Below are 24,432 nucleotides of genomic sequence, written 5' to 3'. Positions count from 1 at the left end.
TAATGTCTGCCATTGATAATTCCTACTGCAAGAGTAAGCACCGGTTACCACCGCAAGCCAGTCACATTTATCATGCGGAGCCTAATGCTGAAATTTGATACCAAGACAGGGATGGTTTCAATTGTATAGTAAATATAAGAAACAAGTATTAAGTATTAGTAGTATTGAATGAACAAATAATTTATAAAAGAGGAGGACGCTAATTTATTTTTTGCAGGGGGCGCCAAACATTCCAGCACCGGCCCTGATGGAAAGCCAATATAAGGATTTGCAAAGAGCAGCAGCGATTAAGGAATAGCAGTATATGTAACTAAGTTGCCAGTAGAATTAATGATTGATTGCCAATTGTCATTGGATGGCAAGATAGAAAGAAGTTACAATAATCAAGATGGGAAATTATAAGACTGTGGTTCAGACATTTGGCGCCATCTTGTGTGAAGAAGTGACAAATTCTGGAATATACTGAAAATGAACTAGCACAACTTGCAGAATGTCCGAATAGGTGGAATTAAAGCGGTACAAAGCTTGCCTGCGCTATATAAATAAATGTTGATGATGATGTTAATGATGAATTAAGGAGAGTGCAAAGGTAACTGAGACAGCAAGCCTGGAGAATGGGTGGATTAGTTATGCTTTGAAACACTGGCATTGGAGAGATGTCAGGTACAAGTTTAAAAGATAATAGTGGGAGACATTTGTTGGTAGTTTGCTTGGCAACACCGAGACTGAAGAGGGTTCACTAAAAAGGTAAGAAAAAAGTCATTCTATCATACAAAAGGCACTCACACATTTTGACAGAAAATGGATAGAAAAGGAATGTGTCGGTAGTTAATACGAGGTCTGTGCCTACTAAGGAAGTATGATAACAAGCAGGAAGTGATATATTCTTATATGTATGTATGTACATTAAACCTAAGCTTGTATAACCATATAAGCTGTCACTCTGCATGGTCAGATACACAAAGTGACATATAGAGAGTCTGTTAACCCCTTACCATCTGTGTACTCATGGAGGGAAATACATTTCTTTTCTTTAAACAACACTTTTACATGTGAATTATTGCCAATTTTACTTTTAAATTGCTATTATAGTGATGAAAGAACACACATCACTTATAGTGGTGGCAGCAATTTGTGGTCTGAACCAATATTCATAAGACTTCATCAATTTACTAAGAACCAGTATTGTCACTGAGATACTGCATGAGCAATATTCGTGAGACATGACCAACATTTATATAAGTTACTGGTACCTAGTGAATTGCTAGGCTGGACTCATTATATCCCGCAAAATGTCTGCCCATGGTGTTTAGGCGGCAAGTGCTCCATAAATTACCGCGTATGTCTTTTTTGATGCTATCATGATGCCAGTGACTATAACTCCCAATTGACTGCAATACAACAATTCACCAGCAAGAGGACCATTGTTTGCCAAACATATGTGTTAAGACGGACACTTACCGGTTTAAAACTTGCAGTCAGTTTTCCTCCATGTAACAAATTCCAAAAATTGACAGAACCTTTAAAATATATAAAAGCTGTGTTTTGCTTCACCATAACTTCATATATTTCTTGCAATCAATCACTACAGTTCTGTTATACATTACCTAGTGGCCCATTGGAGACCAGGGAGGCTGCTGCTTGTAGCTTCACTGTCCGTGTTGTCAGAAATAGAATCTTGCTAACACTTCTGTCTGTTACTGTGGCATAAGATATGTCATCAGGTTAGAACACTTAACGATTCCTTAATTTCGCATGTTTGTTATCTTTATTAGCAGTAATAACAGCAGCAAAAACACTATTAAATGTATGCACTTAAACAAGCTAAGGCAAGCTCTAACAAAACTTTTTTGTCCTAGGCCCAACACTTAATGTTGACTGGAATTAGACTTTCTGTATAGGGGCAGCCTGGGCTGGGGGGAATCTGTCCCTTGGGCCGGTCCCACAGTGGGCTACCTTGGGCCTGATCACTGGGCAACCTGCATTTTTTTTCCTTCAAAATGTTTCTAATAGGCTGCTGAGCCGAGTCTCGCCTGCTTCTAGTACAGGGGAGTCTCAAAAAAAATCAGGCATCCTGTCATACAATGAGTCAAGTCTCCTTGTCGTCTATTTTAAAATGGTAAAAAAATTAAAAAAACTTCTCCTTACCAGGTTTCGGTAATGGCAACTCCTTGCCATTACCAAAACCTGGTAATCCACCTCTGACACTGCTTCCCCTGCTGCTCTCTCATATGGGGGTCTTTCCTTCACCCATACTATCAGGCCTGGTGACTATCCTGGTGGCAGCGTGAGCATTCTCTTTTCCCTCACTTGCACATTCTGTGTCATCCCTCCTGAACCTTCCCCTACATTCTCCTCCTTTGAGGCTACTCCATCCGTCTCTTCTGTCCTTTTCATCTCCTGGCTCTACTTCCCAATTCATTGATCACTTCACTGGCTGGCTCCCCCACTACTTCTCGTCAAACCTCCCTTCCATCATTATGGGTGACTTTTAACATCCCCGTTGATAACCTCTCTGACCTGACTCTCTGACTTCTTGCTCTTTCCTCATCTTTTGGCCTATTACAATGGTCCTCCTCCCCCACCCACTGTCTTGGCTACTCACTTGACCTTGTCTTCTCTTACCTTTGCTCTTTCTTTAAGTTCTCCATTTCTCCAGTCACTCTTTCTGATCATGATCTCCTTTGCTTCACCATCTCCTCATCTCCCTTACCTCTCCCCTCACCCAAAGAACTCACTTGACGTAATTATGACACCCTTGACCCTAGTGTCTTCTCCTATTCCCTTGAAACTCTCCTTTCCCCCTTAACCAAACAGTCCCAACCTTGCGACCACCATCTACTACGACACCCTCTATTCTGCTCTTAATTCTGCCTGCCCTGCCACCTTCGCTTCACTCTGCTGTTTCAACCCCCAACCAAAACTTACACATTTCCAAAAACTTTCGTCATGCACTTCTGAGCGTCACTGGAGGAAATCTTGTTCCCTGGCAGATTTTCTTCATTTAAGTTCATCCTTTGCTCCTACAGCTCTGCCCTCTCCCTACTCAAGCAATCTTTCTTTAAATCTCTCATAATATCTCAATCATCCAACCCCCGTCGCCTCTTCGCCACTTTCAATTCCTAACTCCCCTCCTCCCCTTCCACTCTCCATCGCTGCCACTGACTTTGCTATGCTCTTCACCTCTACAATTGAGGACTTCAGAAACTAAATCTCATCCTACCCCTACTCTCATTCCCCCCCAGCCTCACCCACCACTTGTCCTCCGACCATCATCCTATGTGCTCCTTCCGCCCCACCTCAGGTGAGAAAGTCTGTTCTCTACTTATGTCTCTCCCCCTCTACCTCCTCAGATTCCTCCCGCCTACTGTCTGCTCCCACCTATTCAACTTATCCCTCTCCTCTGGTATCTTTCTATCATCCTTCAAAAATACTATTGTCTCCCCCATTCTTAAAAAAAAAAAATCTTGACTCCACCACCCTGACCAATTACCACCCCATCTCTCACCTCCCTTTGCTTCTAAATTTCTCAAACGGCTGGTCTACTGCTGTCTCACTAACTACCTCTCCAAAAACTCCATCCTCGATATGCTCCAATCTGGTTTCCGCCCCTTCAACTCCACAGACACTGCCCTGGCCAAAGTCACTAATGACCTTCTATCTGCCAAATCTAATGGCCACTACTCCCTTCTCATCCTCTTGGACCTATCTGCTGCCTTCAACACAGTTGATCACCCTCTACTGCTGCACACCCTGAGCTTTATGGACCTTTCTAATACTGTCCTCTCTTGGTTCACCTCCTATCTCTCTAACTGCTCTTTCTCTGTTTCTACCTCATGCTCCTTCTCCCCATCTTCCCCACTTCCCATATGAGTCCCTGGGGGGTTCCGCCTTTGGCCCTCTGCTCTTTTCTTTGTACACCTCTTCACTTTGTGAACTTATTAGTTCCTTCGGCCTCCAGTACCACCTCTATATCGATAACACACAAATCTACCTCTCTTCTCCTGGCCTCTACACTTCCCTCCTCACTAAGGTGTCCTGCTGCCTCTCTGCCATCTCTTCCTGGGTGTTCCAACAATTCCTTAAAGTCAATATGGCCAAATCTGAACTTATAGTCTTTCCTCCGTCAACAGACTCCTCCCCTTCCATTCCCTCCACTCTCTGTCAAGCAGTGCACTGGCTCCCACTCCGCTATAGAATCCTCTTTAAACTCCTCTGTCTCACCTACAAAGCCCTCTCTAACTCCACTGCTCCTTATGTCTCCAATCTCATCTCAAGTCATACTCCAGCTCACCCTCTACAGTCAACCAACAACCTCCATCTCACCTCCCATCTGGTTACCACGTCTCACTCCCGCATTCAAGTTTTCTCTCATTCTACCCATCCTTCTCTGGAACAATCTCCCTTGTTCTATCATGCTATCCTCTAGCCTGGAAATCTTCAAGAAATCCCTCAAAACCTACCTGTGTAGGAAAGCATATCCTTCGTCTCTCTAACTTCCTCTGGCCCCTCCTCAACCTGCTTCTTCATGATCCTTCATCATCAATCATCATCAATCATGGTTCACCTCTCCCTCTTTCTTCATCCTTCCCCATTCTGCCCTCTTATGCATCTCTCCCCTCGGAGTTCTCATCTCCTCACCCTGATTCCTCACTTTATGTTTCCTGTGAGTGTGCCCCTCTCTAGATTGTAAGCTCCCACTCCCCAGCCTCATTTTGTACCTTGACACTAGCCCCCTGCCCTTGGTTCTCCTCCTTTCCCCTGCCATCCCATCTTCATCACTGTAATGACCCTATTAGTTACACCCATATTGCTGGGCACAGGTGCAGCTGGTTTAGTTGGTGCAATATAAATAAATGATAATAATAATAATAATAGAAACGAATACTAACATCAACTTTATAGTGTTTATCCTAATTCTTACATGGCTGTGACACTTTCCTAAATCCTAAATTTGAACCTATCCTCAGATTAAACCCAAGATCTGACATTACCATGATCTGTAATCCAAGCCTATGGGCGTAACCATGTACTTATGTGGAGCTCTAAAACCACCCAGTCTATACAGAACTCGTATATATGTATAGCACTTTACTAAGCAATGGGCACAGTGGAAATCAATGGCAAATTAGCATCAAACACAAAATAGCTACACTTTTTGTTTTAGAAAGTAAGCTATATTCTGCTGTTCTCTGGGGGAGAAAATTCAGTTAAAAACATTTATTCTCTAAAACTGTCTAAGCAGCTCTGACAGGACATAGGAAAGATATACAGAAGCAATTTGCTAAAGGTTTCTTAAAAAGTCAAATTTATTGTTCAGGTAGCGGAAATGGGTATAACAATAAACAACATGATGAATCCAAAAAATGACCTACATTTGTTCTCTGCTCCAGTATATTTAAATACTGTTTCCAGGGCAACTGCCTCATAGTACTATGAGAAGATGCAGTATGTTATTTCACCCAGATCATATTTTCCACTGAACCAGTATTCATCCTCACTATGAAATGACTCCCGGAATGTCCGGGAGACTCCTGAACTCTGGGTAGGTCTCCCGGAATCCCGGGAAAGCTGGCAATTCTCCAGCATCCAGATTAGAGCCAGCATGTTGAAAATGATATTGCTTTATAATTGTGGCTTCCTGCTTTGCTTTTGAACCATGTAGGTATATAGCATACTTGTCAACTTTATTTTGGCCACGTCCGGTATTTCAATGAGGGCAGGAGGGGTGTATAGGTGGAGGAGGCGGGGCTTCGCAAATCGTGTTATTTACAGTGGTAAAAAGACCCAAAACAGGTATTACGTCACTGGGGGTGGGCCCTAAACGATGTGATTCTCAAAGCCACGCCCCTCCACCCATACACCCCTCCTGCCCTCCATGAAATACCGGACGTGGCCAAAATAAAGTTGACAAGTATGCTATATACCTACATGGTTCAAAAGCAAAGCAGGAAGCCACAATTATAAAGCAATATCATTTTCAAAAGTCGCAGGTGAGCATTCATAAACTGATAAATTAGTCCTCTGAAGGTGAACTTTAAAAAAATGAGTAACTTTGCACCTTGGCAAAACCATGTTGCACTGGAGGGGGAGCTACATTTAAAATATGGGGACAGATTTATAGTTGGGATAGGGCATGTCCTAGATCAACTTTAAATTTTATTATAAAATATGAAGCGATCAAATATTTGTGTGCTGCATGGAAAATCTGCCAGTATTTACCTTAGGTGCAAAATAATAAACTAATTTGCACCCCTTGCATTGTAACATGGTTTTGTCCAAGAGAAATCTTACACATTTTTTTGACTTACTTTTCCTTATTGAATCAGGCCCTAAGTCTACAGTGTGTTATCCCAACTAATTTTACACTCAGTGATAGGGCACTTACTACAGCAAAGGTGCAAATTGCTAAGCTCTCTGCTTTTGCTGCCAACTAACGGGAATTGTGTGATAATAATTTTATGATCTGCTTGCGTTTCACACTCTCCACAAACCTGTCATATTGTGCTTCAAGGGATATACCACCTTAGAAAAAGTGTGAAAATGCTACAATATTTGGGCAATTACAATGAAATATACTTGTTTTTTTATTCTTTTAGAAAACTGTACAATCATGACTCAAAATCTCTATTTCAACATTAAGGATCTGATGCAGAGTTTGTTGTAAATTACTAAATGACTACAATAACAAGAGCACGGAAGAATAGCGTATTTCCACCCATAAGCAGATCCGTATACATCTCAAGATGCACCTGCTTCCGCATCAGCAGCATAAGCACCTAGTTATTAATGGGCCCTTGGGGGCCCAGAGGTACATCATTAACAACCAGAATAAATAGATACATACAGCTTTTTTAATGTAAATTCCGTCCATTTTGCAGCTAAGTCTGCATCAGCCCATTTATGTCTGGAGAGACAATATATAAAGTAGCGTTAGACTTAGAAGTGCCCAATTCCAGCTTTCACCTATTACTGATAATACATTTTGCTAAGGCAATACCTGAGCGAACACTCGCATATAGAACTGGCATATAACTGTTACTCTCAATCATATAGTAAATGGGTGATATCATATCTGTAGAGCTTTTAATATCTAATGCTAAACCTGCAATGGGATCAATACTTGAATCCCCATGCCAATTAAACTATGGAGGGAAGGTTATAAACAGATCATTAAGGGAGCTACAGTGTCAGGTTGGTGAAGACTTCCCTCATTATACCTATACGGTCTCAGCGATGTTATATTATCTCTATTTATCCTAGTTGTTAATGATGTACCTCTGGGCCCCAGAGCCTATTAATAACAAATAGCTATCCCAAGAGATATGTGAAATATTCCGTAAGATGATATCATAGTGCAATAAGAAATCACAGTTCTGGACCTTTATGTACAAAAACTCTTAGAAATATCCTCATTGTGTGCACAGAACTTACAGAGAACCAGAAATCAATTGTCATGGCTCCCGGCTGTAAAACTGGACTCCTAGGTGATGGTAGTGGGTAATCAGCGGGATCAGTGGTGGCAGCGCAAGCTGCTCTAGTAGAGCCATTATTTATCATGTTTTATTTCAATATAGGTTCTATAGTCAAGTCATTCTAGTTCTACTTTCGATAAAAATGTAAAAAAATATAATAGTAAAAAATAACTGCTGTTATCACCGTCCTGAGATGGCGATAGCAATAAGAAGTCCGTCTTCGCCAGAGACATCCGGCAATAGGTTTCACCGGGGCTCTAGTAAATAGGCCTCTAAGTACCCATTTATGACTATAAATGTTTAATTCTTTAAGCACTCCAAGTGCTTCAAACTATGTTATACTTCCCTAATATTTCTGTTTAATTGGTTAAAACATGCTCCACAAATCGAGAAACCCCAGTTTAGAGAATTATCATTTCAGTATTAAATGTGTATCATCATCTACCTCACATTGCAAACGTCATGGAAACGGCTGTCTTTCCAGCATTGTCTTTCTTACTACTGAAGTAATCTTTTATTTTATTGATGTGTAACGTTTTATTTACACATTTTTTCTAAAAGATGCTGCTTAATTATTTGAAGATAAATAAAAGGACCATAATAAATGACATCAAATAATTAGTGCATAAAAACAAAACACAGCAAATCGTGGTCATTGATAAAAGTAAAGTGTGAACCAACCCAGATTGTCTTTGTGTGATCTATGGAATCTAGAAGTGTTTATAGTATATTTATGCTGTTTTGGTTCTACAGGGCGACACTTTTATAAAGTGTAGAAATACAAGAACTGTTAAGATGATATGTATCAGTAAACACTCACTTTTTATTTCTGCAGCATCGACATGAAGAGATGTGTTTATTCGGCAGTGTATGTGACCTGAGATCATGTTCCAGATAATAATTTCTCCATCATAACTTGAGCTGGCAAGGAGATTAGGAGGATTTTGAGCTATACAGAGAATGTCTTCGCGGTGACCTCGGATCTACAGAAGAAAATGTTACAATGAGCTCTAATGCTATTTTCTCTCATCCGCAAGACCAGTTATTTGCCCTCGGAGTATACAAAAATCATCTGTGACTCGCATTATAAATGCCAGGAGCTAGTTGTCGCCTACACTGTCAAAGATTAGCCATATCGCAGAGAAAAATTACCAGCAAATTTTATCTTATATGTGGACAGTAATTAACCCGAATGTAGACACTTGTCCCACACTTTAAGCAATGAGGGAGACCCACTCTAAGTATAATGTACCCTACAAGTGTACATTTAATATAGTGCAGTCTCAGTAAAACTATCTGTAAGAAACACATACATTTCTCATGTAGTAAATCTGCATTTAACAAGTGTCAGTTAGGCCATCCAGTGGGTACCCTGTGTTCTGTGTCCCCATCCTCCGTCAGAATACCCGGTGGCCCTGCTCTCTTAGAAATACTCCTCTCTTAGCCTACCCGGACCCAGAGTGTTTAATCCACAAGGACCACTTGAGTCCAAAATGAGTAATCTGCAGGGCCCATGGTTAAATGTGGCACCTGCACCTTTAACTGGAACCTCCGCCTTTAAAAGGCGCACAAGTCAACTAATGACGTTGCATTGCCGGCAGTGTACAGGAGCCGAGAGGAGCTTGTACAGCCGACTACAGGAGATGAAGCAGATGACTATTATTAATGTAACACGTTTATATATAAGTATGGAGAAGTTACGTGTTATTGCACTTGCAAACAGGTGCGCTGAGAGAAGGGGTGAGACAGGTACTGAATACCGGGGCCCGACCCGCACTGGATCAATTTTTACTTTGCTGTATTTTTTTATATTTTGGGGTTTTTTTGGGGGTTTTTTTTTGGCTGAATGTTCAATTTTTGGGTGTTCTTGGCATAATATAAATTGGGGGCACTACTGTGTGGCATAATATGAATGTTTTTTGGTTGGTTTCATCACTATTAATATTAAAATGCTATTAGCCTGGTAAATTGCAAAATATGTGTAATAAATATATATACTCAACTGGCACACTTTATTTAGCACATGGATAAAAATAATTTGCTAACCTCTGCAGCAAAGGCAATTCCCATGGTGCCAAGGTCTGGGCTGGCACTGAATGTTCTCACAAAGGGCAATAATAGCAAGAGTCTGGACAGGTTAATTGTACCTATTCTGAGACAAGGTGCCCCTCTGCTGGTATATATGCTGGGTTGGGTAGCCTTTCACCGACAAGACTTACTCCGACTACTTGAGGGCGACGCTGTCATTCCCGGCACACTTATAATTCCTAAAACTGACGTCCAAGTCTTGTGATCAGTGAAGATCCCGGCACGAGGAAATGACGTTACAGTGCGATGCGACTCTTATTGCTATTGTTAAGGGGGTAATGGAAGCAGGCAGCAGCTGTATAATATTGGTTGACAAACACTTGTACATTGTACAGCCACTGCCTGCTTCCATTACCCCCTTAACAATATCAATAATAGAGTCGCGTCGCACTGTGACATAATTTCCTCGTGACGGGATATTCACTGATCACATTACTTTCACGCCAGTTTTACAAACAGTAGGAATTATAAGTGAGCTGGGAATGACAGCGTCGCCCACAAGTAGCCGGCGTAAGTCTAGTCGGTGTTTCGGTCGTCGGGAAAGTGAGTACCACCGATATTGTTTTTTATGTGTGTTTTAATCTTTTGTCTTTCTTTGAAACATTATTTTTTCATATTTGTGTTTCATTATAACATCTACATTCCTTCCACTAGGTATGTAGTGCTTTTAGGGCACTGTCCCGCTGTCATGAAACTCAGGACTTGTGTTCTGACTGCCGGGAGATATGTCACACTTCTGTGAGATGGCACTGTATACTTCTGCCGATGGTGTACACAGCAATCAAAGGCTTTTTTCTATATAGGATGTCCTAGTGCTTTTCACACTCTAGACACGCCCCCAAGGAGCAAGAGTCATGCCCTCAATGGTTTATTCCTCTTGGCGGCTCTGTTTGCAAAAGCACATGTGTACTTGTAATTCTATCACCGGCGGTGGACACAGGAAGTATTGAGTTATTAGAGTAATATAGATAACTTTAATAGATTCTATCATTTACACAACTTCTATACAGAAGAAATATTATTTCTTCAAAGAGGAATGTTCACAAAATAGTTTTTTCACCGGAATCAACGTTACATTTCACTAGATTGGTATATAAACTATGTTATTTGTGTGCGTCATGAACAGGAAGCAACACAATGAGAAGTAGAAGTGACATTTTTTTATTTTACTTTACAGTTTGTATGTTTTATAATTAGATCAAGAGAACAGGGGAACAGGCTTCAATCAGAGAACCAGGGTTAGGGGGTGGTATTATGAAAAATGCGAGAGAGGTTGTTTTGGAGAGAACAAATAGTGGAGAAAAGATGACCAGTAAAGGTTTACAAAGCATCTATAAAGCACATCATTACGCAAGTTAAAACTTAAACCATCTATTGTTCACACCATAAAAAAAAAGGAAATATACCCTGATGTATACAGCTATCCTATTGCTTGTGGCCACGGATCTGTTCCTCCCCTCCTTTCCTCCTCAGCTGACCTCATCACACGTGAAGCATGTATCATATGACGTGTGAGCTACCCACGTGTGCCAGCAGCAAGAAAATAAGACCAAAGACGCTGCCGTGCTGGAATGAAAGGTAAGTGTTGGGACGGGGGTGATTTCAATATAATTTAGGTGGGGGCGTGGGCTATTAAATTAATAGTGTGCAGGAGATATTAATTTATTGATGGGGGGATGGTGGTGTCAATGGGATAATGTAATACTGGGGTGGTTTGGGGGTCTAATAATTTAATATGTGGCTGGGGAGCGGGGTGGCGTTTTATTCAGTGTGAACACTAATTATTTAGTTTTGGGAATGTTTAGGAAAGGTAATAGGTTTATTTAATACTATTAATTTAATATTTGGGCTACTGGGTGGGGGGCAGGTGTTTTTATTAAATGTAAATACTATTAATTTAATGTCTGGGGGGAATATGTTTCTTTAGTGAATGTGAATACTATTAATTTAATATCTGGGCTACTGGGTGGGGGGCCAGGTGTTTTTATTAAATGTAAATACTATTAATTTAATGTCTGGGGGGAATATGTTTCTTTAGTAAATGTGAATACTATTAATTTAATGTCAGGCCTGTTTGCCTAGTTATTAAACGTGGGAGCTATTGATTTACCATTGAGACTGGTTGGGGAAGAGGGCTAGAGTGTGCCCTCATTACTATGCTTTCCATATTTAATGTACCTGTCCCTTTTTCCAAACAGGACCCCAACATTCCAGGGCCCAGACAGTAACTGAGCTTAAGACATCAGCAGCAGCAGGTAGAGAAAGCTGCAAGAACAGATAGGAGAGAGCAGGACAGTCTGCCAACTGTTATGATTCTAGTGGGGCAAGACATTGCCCCGATCTAAGGGGTGTGGCCTAGACTATGCACTCTTTATATACACTGCATTTCTTTATATACTACACTATGCCACTAGCCATGTCCTCCATGGGCTGATCACTCCCCCTCTAGTGTCTGGTCTCACCTCTATGGTGGGCCCCTACCACTGCAGTCCTACGTTGGACCCTTCATGCACCAGTCCAATACTACCCTGCTTCTCCACTATCTCCTGCCTGCTCCCTCTGGCAGCTTATTGAAAGTGAACAACACATTGCCTATCGGTAAAAAGATGGGCAGGATCAGGGAGAGTCCTGCAATCTCTGTTGCCCTCTCCTTGCTCCTGCCAACTGGATCTTTTTTCAAACAGGCAGCATGATGTCCACTAGCTAGATGGTGCCAGTGAAAACTAGAGGGTGTGTGTAGAGCAGCAGTGGATGTGCGGAAGACCTAGAAGATAGTCAGGGCAGAACGGTGACTTAGTGGTTAGCACTTCTGCATTACAGCACTGGGGTCATGAGTTCAATCCCTGACCATGGCCTTATCTGTGAGGAGTTTGTATGTTCTCCCTGTGTTTGCGTGGGTTTCCTCCGGGTGCTCCGGTTTCATCCCACATTCCAAAAACATACTGGTAGGTTAATTGGCTGCTATCAAATTGATCCTAGTCTGTGTGTGTGTGTGTGTGTGTGTTAGGGAATGTAGACTGTAAGCCCCAATGGGACAGGGACTGATGTGAATGAGTTCTCTGTACAGCGCTGTGGAATTAGTGGCGCTATATAAATAAATGGTGATGATGATGATGATAGTCCGGACCCCAAAAAAACCAAAACTTTTTGGAGACCGGGTTGCACTTAGGATTAGAGGTGCTCACGCTCGGTTCCCCAAGGACCGAACACACCTGAACTTAGCAGATCTTGGCTCGGTACTTTCTCGCGCCCTCGGAATTGAAAACGAGACAAAACGTCATTGTTACTTTGTCGGATCTCGGATCTCTCAAGCTTTGGATTCTATAAGTACCGCCCTCCACAGCGATACAGCGCCATTTCACAGAGGGACACAGAAAGGGTAGCACAGTTCTTGGCAGTCTCTAGTGCAGTTGGGCAGCGTCATAGGTAGAAAAGATAGAGGAGGGGTAGCAGTGTTCTTCAAAGTCTACAGTGACATTCAGGAGAGCTCCATTGCTAATTGTCATTGCTGAAATACAAATAATATGTCTGGCAGGCTTAGTCTTCTAAATCTGCAGTCTTTGAAAGTGTATGAAAATAATATGGTGACCTGTGAGGTGGTCAAAATTGACTGCAAATGACTTCAAATTAGTGTTATTGAGGTTAAAAATATGTGATTTTAGCAAAAACAAATAGGGATTTTAGAAAAAAAATCGGGATCCAAAACCAAAACATGCACTGGTGGTTTTGCCAAAACCAAAACACGAAGTTAATCCAGATCCAAAACCAAAACCAGAACACGGGAGTCAGTGAACATCTCGACTTAGGATATGTCATCCAAAACAGAATTTTATCATTTAAGGTATCTTCTTACCAAATCATCCTGCCAGTGTGGCTGTGGCTCTTGGAAGTGATGGAGATCATCATCGCTATCCTGTGATATAAACAGAAGATACTTAAGTACTATAATAAATCTCATCCTATAGAAGACTGGTTCCCAGCAGTTTCATGAATATTAATAAAATAAAATGCCATGTTCAAAACACGACGCTATACTTATTTTGGAAACAGAAGAATATTACATGAGTACTATGACTCTGTGTGATACACTTAGTACAGAAGAACTTCATCAGTAACATTGTACAGCAAGTCCCCATTTCCCCCATCTTCACCAATGACTGTCATCCACTGTCCGGTTGAGAGAAACTGATCCCTACCCAACTCCTATGCTGGTCTGGCAATGGTAAGGTCTCTTACTGAAGGACTGATGGCTGCTGCAGCCAATCAATCACAAGAGAGCACAGGGAGGGTGTAGAGTTGAATTCAAAATCCTCCTATTGAGGCAAGACAGACATCTGGCACCTTCCCAGTTCTATGCATAAGTGTCTGACACTAAGGGGTAAATTTATCAAGCTACGGGTTTGAAAAGTGGAGATGTTGCCTATAGCAACCAATCAAATTCTAGCTGTCATTTATTTAGTACACAAGTTAACCCGTGCATGATACTCATGCATTCTAGTCAAATCAAGCTACTTAAGGTGTTAAAAAGGTTCTTGTCATGCATTTGGGCTAGCCCAGGCCTCCTCAGGGGAAGAGCGTTACTTCCCAAAGCAGGCGCCCTTTTTTAACGTGGTTTTGTCCACATGTCACCACCTCATCATTTTTCTCCATCACCTCATCCTTCATCTTCATCACCACACATCCTTCATCAAGCTACTTAAGGTGTTAAAAAAACTCCCCACTGTCACCCCCGGCAACCACCAACCACTCCCAACTGTCACTTCTCCTTCAAGAAATATATAGGTCAGTGTTTAACTCTGCCCAGCAGGTGGCGCTGCAGCTTGGTTTTTTTTTTTTCACACACGCCACTAGGCATTTATATAGTAGATTCTTCAAAATGACAGCTAGAATCTGATTGGTTGCTATAGGCAACATCTCCACTTCTTCAAACCCGCAGCTTTATAAATTTACTGCTAAGACACTTAGAAAATGTAATGCAATGTAGTTATAATTTACTCAATATCTTCAGATCCACTGCTAGCTGAATACCGATGGACATATGCCCAAAATACATGGGTTTAAAAAAAAAATTCCTTCCGTTTTGCATGCCTTAAATAATTAGGTCCCAAGGGTTTAGGTTCCAGATGTGCAGGGGTGTCAATTTGTTTATTTCCCTTGTCATTGTTTTTCTCATAATTTATATTGGGTATATTAAGAACTATGTATTTGCAGTTTTACCAATAGGCTCAATTATTTACATGTATTTGTTTTAGATAGACAGGATGTTGAGCTAGGTGAAATAATATAGAGTAAGGGTGATAATGAGGTGACCTAGAAAAAGTGTCAATTAGGTGCAGAAATGTAAATCCGAACCTACTTATCTTTGGTGACTAGAGAGGTCTAAGGGTGAAACAATAACCATATTTTTCACAACAGTGTTAATTGCAAGGGATATCTCATCAAGGCTAGAGTGTGACAAAGATAACAATATATTTTTTACACTTGGTCATTATGAACAATACAGTTTCACTTAATAATTCATGTCTGTTAGTTGCCACAGCCAGAGACTGCAGCACACACGATACACCAATACACCCAGAGGTGGTCCTCACAAGAATAATCACCACTCTGCAATTGACCCCGTACCAGCCCCTCACAGTATATCACAGTTAGACACAAGCCTCTTACAAAACACAGCTGTAAGAAAAATGTATTTTGCTCATAAAAAAAAAAAAAGAAGTTTATCAAAACACAAATTAATAAAATACTAACTTGTGTATTAAAACTAATAATGCAAAACATAAAGATAAATATTTTTAACTGGTAAAAAATAAAGACTGCAGCCTTATGCTTTCATATAGTACATAACTGCTTTGGTGACTCCTTGGGGTAAATCTATCAAGCTGCGGGTTTGAAAAAGTGGAGATGTTGCCTATAGTAACCAATCAGATTTTAGCTATCATTTATTTAGTACATTCTACAAAATGACAGCTAGAATCTGATTAGTTGCTATAGGCAACATCCCCACTTTTTCAAACAACGTAGGTTGATAAATTTACCACCCAGTATTCTTATATTTTGCATGATCCCCATATATCTAAATATACAGCAATGCACTATTCTAGGAGATTTATCAAACTTTTACATTAACCACATCTCCCGTCAGTACAAATCTGCTTACGATTTTAAAGTATACTCACAAAATACATATTTATTCTTCGGTCCCAACCAACAGCAACAATAAATCTGAATAAAAATAAAAATGTAAATAGTATATTATTATGGGGACAGCATTCTTTTGCATTTCTAAACTGACAGCTTGAGCAATACATATGAATATTTATAAAGGTTAATGAGAAGGCACAGACATTTTTCACTGCTCCATTTGAGCTGCAGCAGAAGCGTAGTTCTATAATGAGGTTTGCTATAAATCAGCTTGGAACATATTTTTTCAGAGTACAGCAGACGGAGAGCAGACATTCAGAGGCGGTATAATGGGGGGAAGCACTGTATTTTGGTGATATGTGCATTGCAAGCCTTAAAAAAATGAGGGGCATGAAAGTCACATTGTGGTTACCCAGGAAAGCAGTATAAATTATGGCAAGAGAGGATGAGGAGGGTGCACCGGAAATTTTAATAGCTCACTAAACTTTATGAAAACAGTTTCCGGCACTAAAGATGACTGCTCAGACAAGGTACCAACGCTGGGGATCTGCACCCCAAAAAATGGATATAAACACTCAAAAAATGCGATAGGTAGCCAAGTCTGCCACAAAGCACTCATGCACGGGGAAACAATAGAAAAAGATATTTATTAAAACATACTAAAATCCACATAAAAATGGTATACACATTATAACCACATGTTGGAGATCTCAGTGCCAATTAGAACATATAACTAAGTAGGTGCACCTACACGATGTTCAAATCATCAAGGTATTGGTATATACCCAGTCCAGCAGCTTCTACAACCACTCGTCTTATTGATATATAGCGCTATGTATTTATTGTTGCATGGAGACAATGTTTCCGATGATCGTGGAGCCACAATTTGGAGTGTTAAGATTGTAGTATTGGAGGGTATCTTACATAGATGGTAACAGGATTCCAAATGGTATAGTCAAAAAGGTATAATAAAGTCTCTTACCAGATCCCTGGCATCACACGCAAGACCAATACCTTAACAGTGAATTCCGATTCCTGTGTATGATAAACCTCCTTCAGTTGGAATAAGTGAGAGATGTATAGTCAAAGCTCTACTCACTGCTCCTCTCCGCTCCACGTGGTAAATAACTGGTAGCGCCTGGGTTCGCCCACTCCTGACGTCATGGAAGTGCGCCCCGTCTGCGACGGAACTCTCCGAAATATGCTGAGAGATTAGCGGTTGTTGATAAAGAAGCACTGTGTGTATAAGATGGCACTCTGTTTCATCCAACAGATACTTGTTGCTTAACTGACGCGTTTCATCGCTATAAAGGCGATTTCCTCAGAGATAAAATTCACACTGACTCTAGACGTCTTTTAAGTTCACAACTAATTGCAAACAATCATCACATGGTAAGAAATGCATTAACTCTTAGTACTCCGTGCATGAGTGCTCAGTCCCCATCATAGAGGATATTTAATCAATAACAGTAATGGTTAACCAATGTACACAGAATGTATAATATACGTGGCTTCATTAATTGTAACTCATCCTATGTGATTTATCTATTAAGGTGTAGTTGCAACCTATACTATGTAGGTAGGACAACAAGAAAATTGAAACTACGCTTTAATGAACACAGGAGGAATATTTTAAAGGGATTAAAATCCCACAGCGTCTCACGACATTTTCTTGAAAAACATAATAGTAATCCAGATAGCCTCTCAATAACTGGGCTAGAATTTGTAAAACCTACAGCAAGAGGAGGAGATCGATATAAGATATTATGCAAACAAGAAGTTTACTGGATTTACCTCTTAGATACGTTATATCCTATAGGTTTAAATGAGTCACTTGAACTGAATGATATCATATGAAATAAATTGGATTGGTTTTGAATATATTGTGGAATACATTTGTGGTTCTATGTCTAAGATCTATATTAGTCTTATACTTGGGAATATCCTCTATGTAATCCAATGATATTATGGAGATTAATGAGATATGGGTCTATGATTTATTTGGATTCGCTATTTAGAATACGCAGTTATAGGTTCAAAAAATATTTAGAAGGCTAGATATTATATCAAGACCTATATTATATTTTAAATAGGATGATATAAAATGTGGGCAATGTTATAATTTGTTATAATTTGTTTTGGGAATGGTTATATGGTTTACATTGGTTAACCATTACTGTTATTGATTAAATATCCTCTATGATGGGGACTGAGCACTCATGCACGGAGTACTAAGAGTTAATGCATTTCTTACCATGTGATGATTGTTTGCAATTAGTTGTGAACTTAAAAGACGTCTAGAGTCAGTGTGAATTTTATCTCTGAGGAAATCGCCTTTATAGCGATGAAACGCGTCAGTTAAGCAACAAGTATCTGTTGGATGAAACAGAGTGCCATCTTATACACACAGTGCTTCTTTATCAACAACCGCTAATCTCTCAGCATATTTCGGAGAGTTCCGTCGCAGACGGGGCGCACTTCCATGACGTCAGGAGTGGGCGAACCCAGGCGCTACCAGTTATTTACCACGTGGAGCGGAGAGGAGCAGTGAGTAGAGCTTTGACTATACATCTCTCACTTATTCCAACTGAAGGAGGTTTATCATACACAGGAATCGGAATTCACTGTTAAGGTATTGGTCTTGCGTGTGATGCCAGGGATCTGGTAAGAGACTTTATTATACCTTTTTGACTATACCATTTGGAATCCTGTTACCATCTATGTAAGATACCCTCCAATACTACAATCTTAACGCTCCAAATTGTGGCTCCACGATCATCGGAAACATTGTCTCCATGCAACAATAAATACATAGCGCTATATATCAATAAGACGAGTGGTTGTAGAAGCTGCTGGACTGGGTATATACCAATACCTTGATGATTTGAACATCGTGTAGGTGCACCTACTTAGTTATATGTTCTAATTGGCACTGAGATCTCCAACATGTGGTTATAATGTGTATACCATTTTTATGTGGATTTTAGTATGTTTTAATAAATATCTTTTTCTATTGTTTCACCGTGCATGAGTGCTTTGTGGCAGATTTGGCTCACTAAACTTTATGCATACTTGCCAACTTTGGCAGTGTGATCTCCGGGAGAGGGCTCCATCATGTGGGCGTGGCCACGCGCATTGCGCCGTTAGGACCCGCCCCTGTTAAAACTTGATCAACATTGGCCTATCAAAACAGGGGGCGGGCCAGGATGATGCGTTTAGCCCCACTCCCACCCACTTCACCAACAAATAGGGAACAATGCGGGAGATTTCTCTGCGCTCCTGGGAGTCTAGGAGAACTCCCAAAAATGTGGGAGTCTCTCGGACATTCTGGGAGAGTAGGCAACTATGACTTTATGATATGAGCCATAAAGGTAAAATATATTATTCAGTGCCACCATGACACTTCCCTGCAGCTCTGCTTAAAATATACAATATTACCACCCACTCCACTACAGACAGATAAAGTGCCTACATTGTTAGAGAGTATAATGATGGGTTGTCATACAGTATATGGAAGCTTTGAATTTATGAGGGGGTGGCCGCGACCCTTAGGGGAAGAGTTGCTATTTGGCACAGTGTTGGAAAAGTATTTGGCAGAAGCCAAATCCTTTGTATCCTTGATTCAGCCAGAACACTAAATCAAATCCAAGAATGAGTAAATCCCTAAAAATAACACTTCTACATATTTATACAAACAGTCTATAAAACATGTAACAATGATCTTACTTGTTTCGGTTTATGTCCACATAAGTGCAATCACAGATTTCATCAGACTTATTTGCTGAAAATGAGAAGAAGAATATTACTCCTTATTGAATGACAGCTGAGTACTCATGTCATAAAGTATGTAAGTAAGCAGCTAATGTCATCAAAATGCGTAACTGACACTGGTCAACCTCCTACAGGAAGCTAATCCTCTTGGTACACCTGCAGAATTACTTATAACTGTATAAAAGTGTGATTTTTGGTTCACCTGAGTTGCTGGAAATGACCATTGACTGTATGTGAAAAATAGGGGAAAACATTTATATGATCCGTACAGCAGTAACTGCCATAGTTATGAGTTAATAGCTAAATTGCACATCAATAAACAATGAAGACAAACAAAAACATTAAACAAAATAATAAAAAAATATATAATGACAAACAAAGAAGCCATTACATAAAATAAAGCCACTTGAATTCTGTTTTGAATCTAATTGGCCAAAATGTGGATTTATGTAGTTTAGAATGGGGAAACCTGCAAAAGTAACGAAACTCTCAATCTAGCTAAGAGCTGGCACATGTTGGTAACATGCCTGCTGCACCCAGTTAGGCTGAAGGCTGAAGAATGGGCTGTAATGTGGGAGGGACTGGGAAATAGTAAGAGAATAACAGGACTATGCAACATTATGGGCCTCATTTACAAAGAGCAAAATAGCTATGGAGCAGATCACTCCATCTGGAGGTGGCAAGTGCCTTGATTTGCAGATATGCCCATAATCTTCAGCCAAAGGGCATAGGCTTGGAGCAAGACAAGCTGGGCCGTAGCTAGGGCTGTGTGAGAGACGACCGCCCAGGGTGCAATGCTGAAGGGGGCATAGTTTATGAATATTTTAGGTTAATTTGGATAAACTTGAAGGCTAGGGGGCGCCAGTTTTCCTTCTCACCCCACCCGTTAAAATTTTAAGTTACGGCTCTGCAGACAAGGAGGTAATTAGGAAGAGTAGGTTGTTCTTTGCAAAATACAGAGCTGACCACTGACCTGGAAAACCTGCTCTTTAGGGGTCCCTGAGGACTGTGTTTGGAAACACTTGCAATTGCAGAAAAACTGAGCAGTGTTTAATTTAAGGAAAAGGTGTTTCTAAAGTGTTACTTCTCCCACTCTCTGCACACTCCTGTGCGGAGGCGTCGTTCGCTGTGCATCAAGTGCACTTCTAAATGACCTTCACTGTTCTTCACTTTATACAAAATAATGAATATGCAGAAAAATATGCATTGAAAAACACTAGCCCCAAGAAGCAGTAAGCTCAGGGGAGCGGAGGTAAGTCAAATTTTGTTATTTATATTATCTAACTCCACCAAAGAGTACATTTTTAGTTTTGGGTAAAGTTATCCTTTAAAGTGTTTATTTAAATTAGCTTGTTGCGTGAGTTGAATATTCAGTGACACTAATCTCATGTGATCATTCAGAGCCAATAGAATTATTGGTTCGGTATTGAAAGCTGACATATTTCCTAGAGTTTGATCTCTCAGGAGTACAGTAAGTGTGCTCCTGCTGTACCTGCTGGTGTTCATTATTAATACTCTATTTATACCTGCACATAGGTGGCTATCTGCATGTAGACATGTACAATGATGAATTTAGGAGAAGTAATGCAATTGAAATACACAGTAGATGTAACGTGTTTATATGCTGGCTGTTTGACATGCAGTACTGTGTAGGTGACAAGTCCTCTTTAATAGATGGAAAACATTATAGCTACAATGATAACCAGGTGTGTAATTGAGTTTTATTTATCTGTATGAAGTGAATGTATCAATAAACATAATATCCACAATATAAAAGGATCTTGACAGGACAGTGATTTAATACGGTGATGATTTCTGTACCCCCATGTCTAGATCTTTGTTACACAATAAACCAAACAGTTTTGTGCTGAATATTCAGATTTGTTGATGTCATCTCCTCCTATTATTCATTATTTCTACACTATACAAAGTGAGCGTGTGATTACTCAGCATTCTATAAGGGGGTCAATATACTTGAAGCTTGTAGTTAACCTCCCTAATCCCAGATTGATACATTGGGCATTGCATCTCATATATAATAGCACTTCTACTGCAAAGAATCCTTTTCATTTTCCATTAATAACACTTGCACATCGTTTGTTGTCTAGAGATCTTCAGAACACTGTTCTGTTCAAATGAACCATTGACAGCTATATGTTAATGTACAGACTAACTCAGAGCATTTAATTCCAAACATAACCACATATTGAATGTATTTTGCGTGGATAAGGTCATGTTGTTTTGTTTGAATTTTTTATATAAACCTGCATTCCTGTTACATTACCTACACTGCAGAAGCCATTGTTCCATATCTCGCACTAATCGCATCTGTTTTAACAGATGTGAATAAGTGCAGATTATGGTTTAGTTTGTGAGACAACACTATTGTGTAGCCAGGAGCATGCGTTAAATTGTAAAATGGATTTTAGTGTAAATGTACTGTAACTTGTATGCTTGTCTAAATATGTATCAAGAAGGAAGACAAGAGGCTATCATGTCAGATGGTAAATCTTTTCAAACTTGTATACCTATGTTTCACCTCCCAATATTGTCGGAGGTAATCGAGACAACATGAGAGCACCCCATGGAGATGTGCTTTGCGCTATTGAAGTGCTTGGCCACCCCTACCCTTTACTCCCCCAAAAAAATCTTTGAATTACAGTGCCCACAAGTGGCAAGTGTGGATAGCTCCCTCCCAACATGGTGATGTTCTGCTTACCATGATGGACCGGCACCTAGCTCTCAACTTGCCTGGAGTCAGGACAAATGTGATGATGGCCGGGTGGTGGGACAGTCCCCTCAAAACAGGACTGTCCTGCCTAAGTTGGGACAATTCGGAGTTATGCTATGTGTCGATTACTACACTGCAGCCGCCATTGTTACATATCTCGCACTGATGAGATCTATTTCAACAGCAGCAGCAATCTACAAGTTGGATATATGGCTCTAGATCTAGCTGTATCTTTTAAACTAGCAGTTCCGGATGCATAGTTATCCAAATGGGAGATAAGAGGCACAACTGGCATGTCTGTCCATAATTCCATAAAATATTTTTATATTAGCAACATAAATATTTTCTATTTTAAGAAACCTTTTCCTCTATATAACCCATTACTGTCTAGAATCTTGCAGTTCTTTAAGGCTCTATCTCTGGTTCTTACAGAAACTCCATATCTGTATGTGGCTGAATCACCTATAAATAAATTTGTGCTAATAATTTAAATATATTATTACAATGTGTGCCAATATATATCATTGCAAATGTACTGATTCTTGATACTGTGTATTAGAAATGTACTTATTTTATTATATTGTGTTATATTTCTGTGTAGGAATTGCATTCATTTCTGAGGTATATGTCTGATGCAATGAGCATTTGTTTGAGGAGTCTGTTGTGTAACTTCAAGAGGAAGTCATTGAGGCTAACTACGTCCAATAAAGTGAGTAATCAACATGTCTAAATGCACCACAGGAGGTTGTTACTGGTGTCCTGAGTAGTCTTTTGTCCAGAGTGTTAGAACCTGTCTGAACATTGTAAACAGTACATGATGTAGGATATCACAGATAAGTGAATAATTTTGTTAAGTATAAATTGCATTTAAATCCATGTTTGGGGAAACATATTGCATTCTGATGCTAAAAATAACTCAGACTTCTTGGGGCCAGCAAAGAGTTCAGGAGGCTGGCTTACTGCCTACTAGGCTGTGTATAAAACAGCACTGGTTTGTACTGACATGTAGCATAATTGTTCCATCTGACTTTCTAAACACTGGTACCTTCAACACTTGAGCTAAATAAACATCACTTGCTTCAAGACCTGCTTGACAACTACCTCCATGCTGTAATTTCCTGTGAAATACAAATTAGACCCAACTTTAATCCATTTCTGGCTGTTCTGAGGTGTGGACCCAGCTTTCCAGTACCAACATGCTGCCCACTACCCAGCAGCTCTGGCCAGTGTGATAGCCCAGGGGGAATCCATCCACAGCAACCCTGATCTATAGGAAGAAGTCAGGGGTACCAGCTCAGGTGCACCAGCAAGGGAGTACACTAGCAGCGACAGTTAAGCAGAAGGAACGCAGTTCTGGATGCCGTGAAGGAGTCCAGTGGTGGCAGCAATTTAAGCCCCTCCTACTGCGGCTGGAGGGCGCATTTGGGATAAAGAAAGGGAACGGTGGCAAAGTAAGCCCAGCCGGTTCCCAGCAACAACAGACAGGGTGGCATAGGCGGTCCATCCTGTCACACTGTCAATTTCCCCTTTAAACCACCACCATATGTATCACAAATGCAAGATATGATAGATGATGTTTTGTACAGTGGAATATATTTTAAATCATGTTGTCTGGAATGTTCTTTACACAAATCTTAACAAAATCTTCAGTTTAACTTAATTCTTTGCTTCTGGATCCATTATTTGTTGAGAAAAATATTGACGAGGAATCAAAGATTTTTCTTCTATTCTGTGTTACTCTGCCCCCTCTATTTACCGTGATAATACAAGCATGGGCTGGAAATTGTACTGAAAAGCCCTGCTGTACAGACCACCATAGTAAACAGATACAATAAAACATAATTAATTAGCTAAAGTGAACAATTCAATTAAAGTTACTGTGAACCTGTGCAGTTTACCTCTTCTCAAAGTGTGTAAACATTGGCCATTATTGTAATTCCAGACCTTCAGACAGCCATCTCTTCCTCCAGTGATCAACCTACGTAATGCAAAATATCCACAGGCACATTAGACAGAATAAAACTGAGGCTGGCCCTTATCTGAGAAAACAAGAGACTGCATGGTGAAAAGGTATGTAAATATGACATTATTCCTATTTGGCCACTAGGGGCAGTGCTAAATTTGAGTCTATGGGGAGACTTCAATGCGTCTCCAGAACAGTACACAGAAACACATCACGTCAGAGTTTTTACTAAAATCTCTGCTCATTTTCTCTTGCGCCCC

The 24,432-nt window shown here is 40.3% G+C and overlaps 1 protein-coding gene across 1 annotated transcript in view; it reads right to left on the bottom strand.

Moving 5' to 3' along the window:
• The window catches only part of LOC142139805 (cilia- and flagella-associated protein 337-like), a 124,668-nt gene that overhangs the window by 17,141 nt on the left and 83,095 nt on the right, over window positions 1–24,432 (bottom strand). Inside the window, exons 18-24 of the mRNA XM_075197675.1 lie at window positions 24,108–24,187; window positions 19,434–19,488; window positions 15,743–15,788; window positions 13,417–13,476; window positions 8,296–8,458; window positions 1,608–1,700; window positions 1,462–1,520 (exon numbers count right to left, since the gene is read on the bottom strand). Coding sequence (XP_075053776.1) covers window positions 1,462–1,520; window positions 1,608–1,700; window positions 8,296–8,458; window positions 13,417–13,476; window positions 15,743–15,788; window positions 19,434–19,488; window positions 24,108–24,187 — 556 coding nt within the window. The remainder of the gene's footprint in view (window positions 1–1,461; window positions 1,521–1,607; window positions 1,701–8,295; window positions 8,459–13,416; window positions 13,477–15,742; window positions 15,789–19,433; window positions 19,489–24,107; window positions 24,188–24,432) is intronic.

The sequence above is a fragment of the Mixophyes fleayi genome, chromosome 2 (assembly GCF_038048845.1).
Source record: "Mixophyes fleayi isolate aMixFle1 chromosome 2, aMixFle1.hap1, whole genome shotgun sequence".
In the NCBI taxonomy this organism is placed as follows: Eukaryota; Metazoa; Chordata; class Amphibia; order Anura; family Limnodynastidae; genus Mixophyes; species Mixophyes fleayi.
The sequence above is the reverse complement of the archived record's forward strand: the minus strand, read 5'-3'. Positions and strand labels throughout refer to the sequence as shown.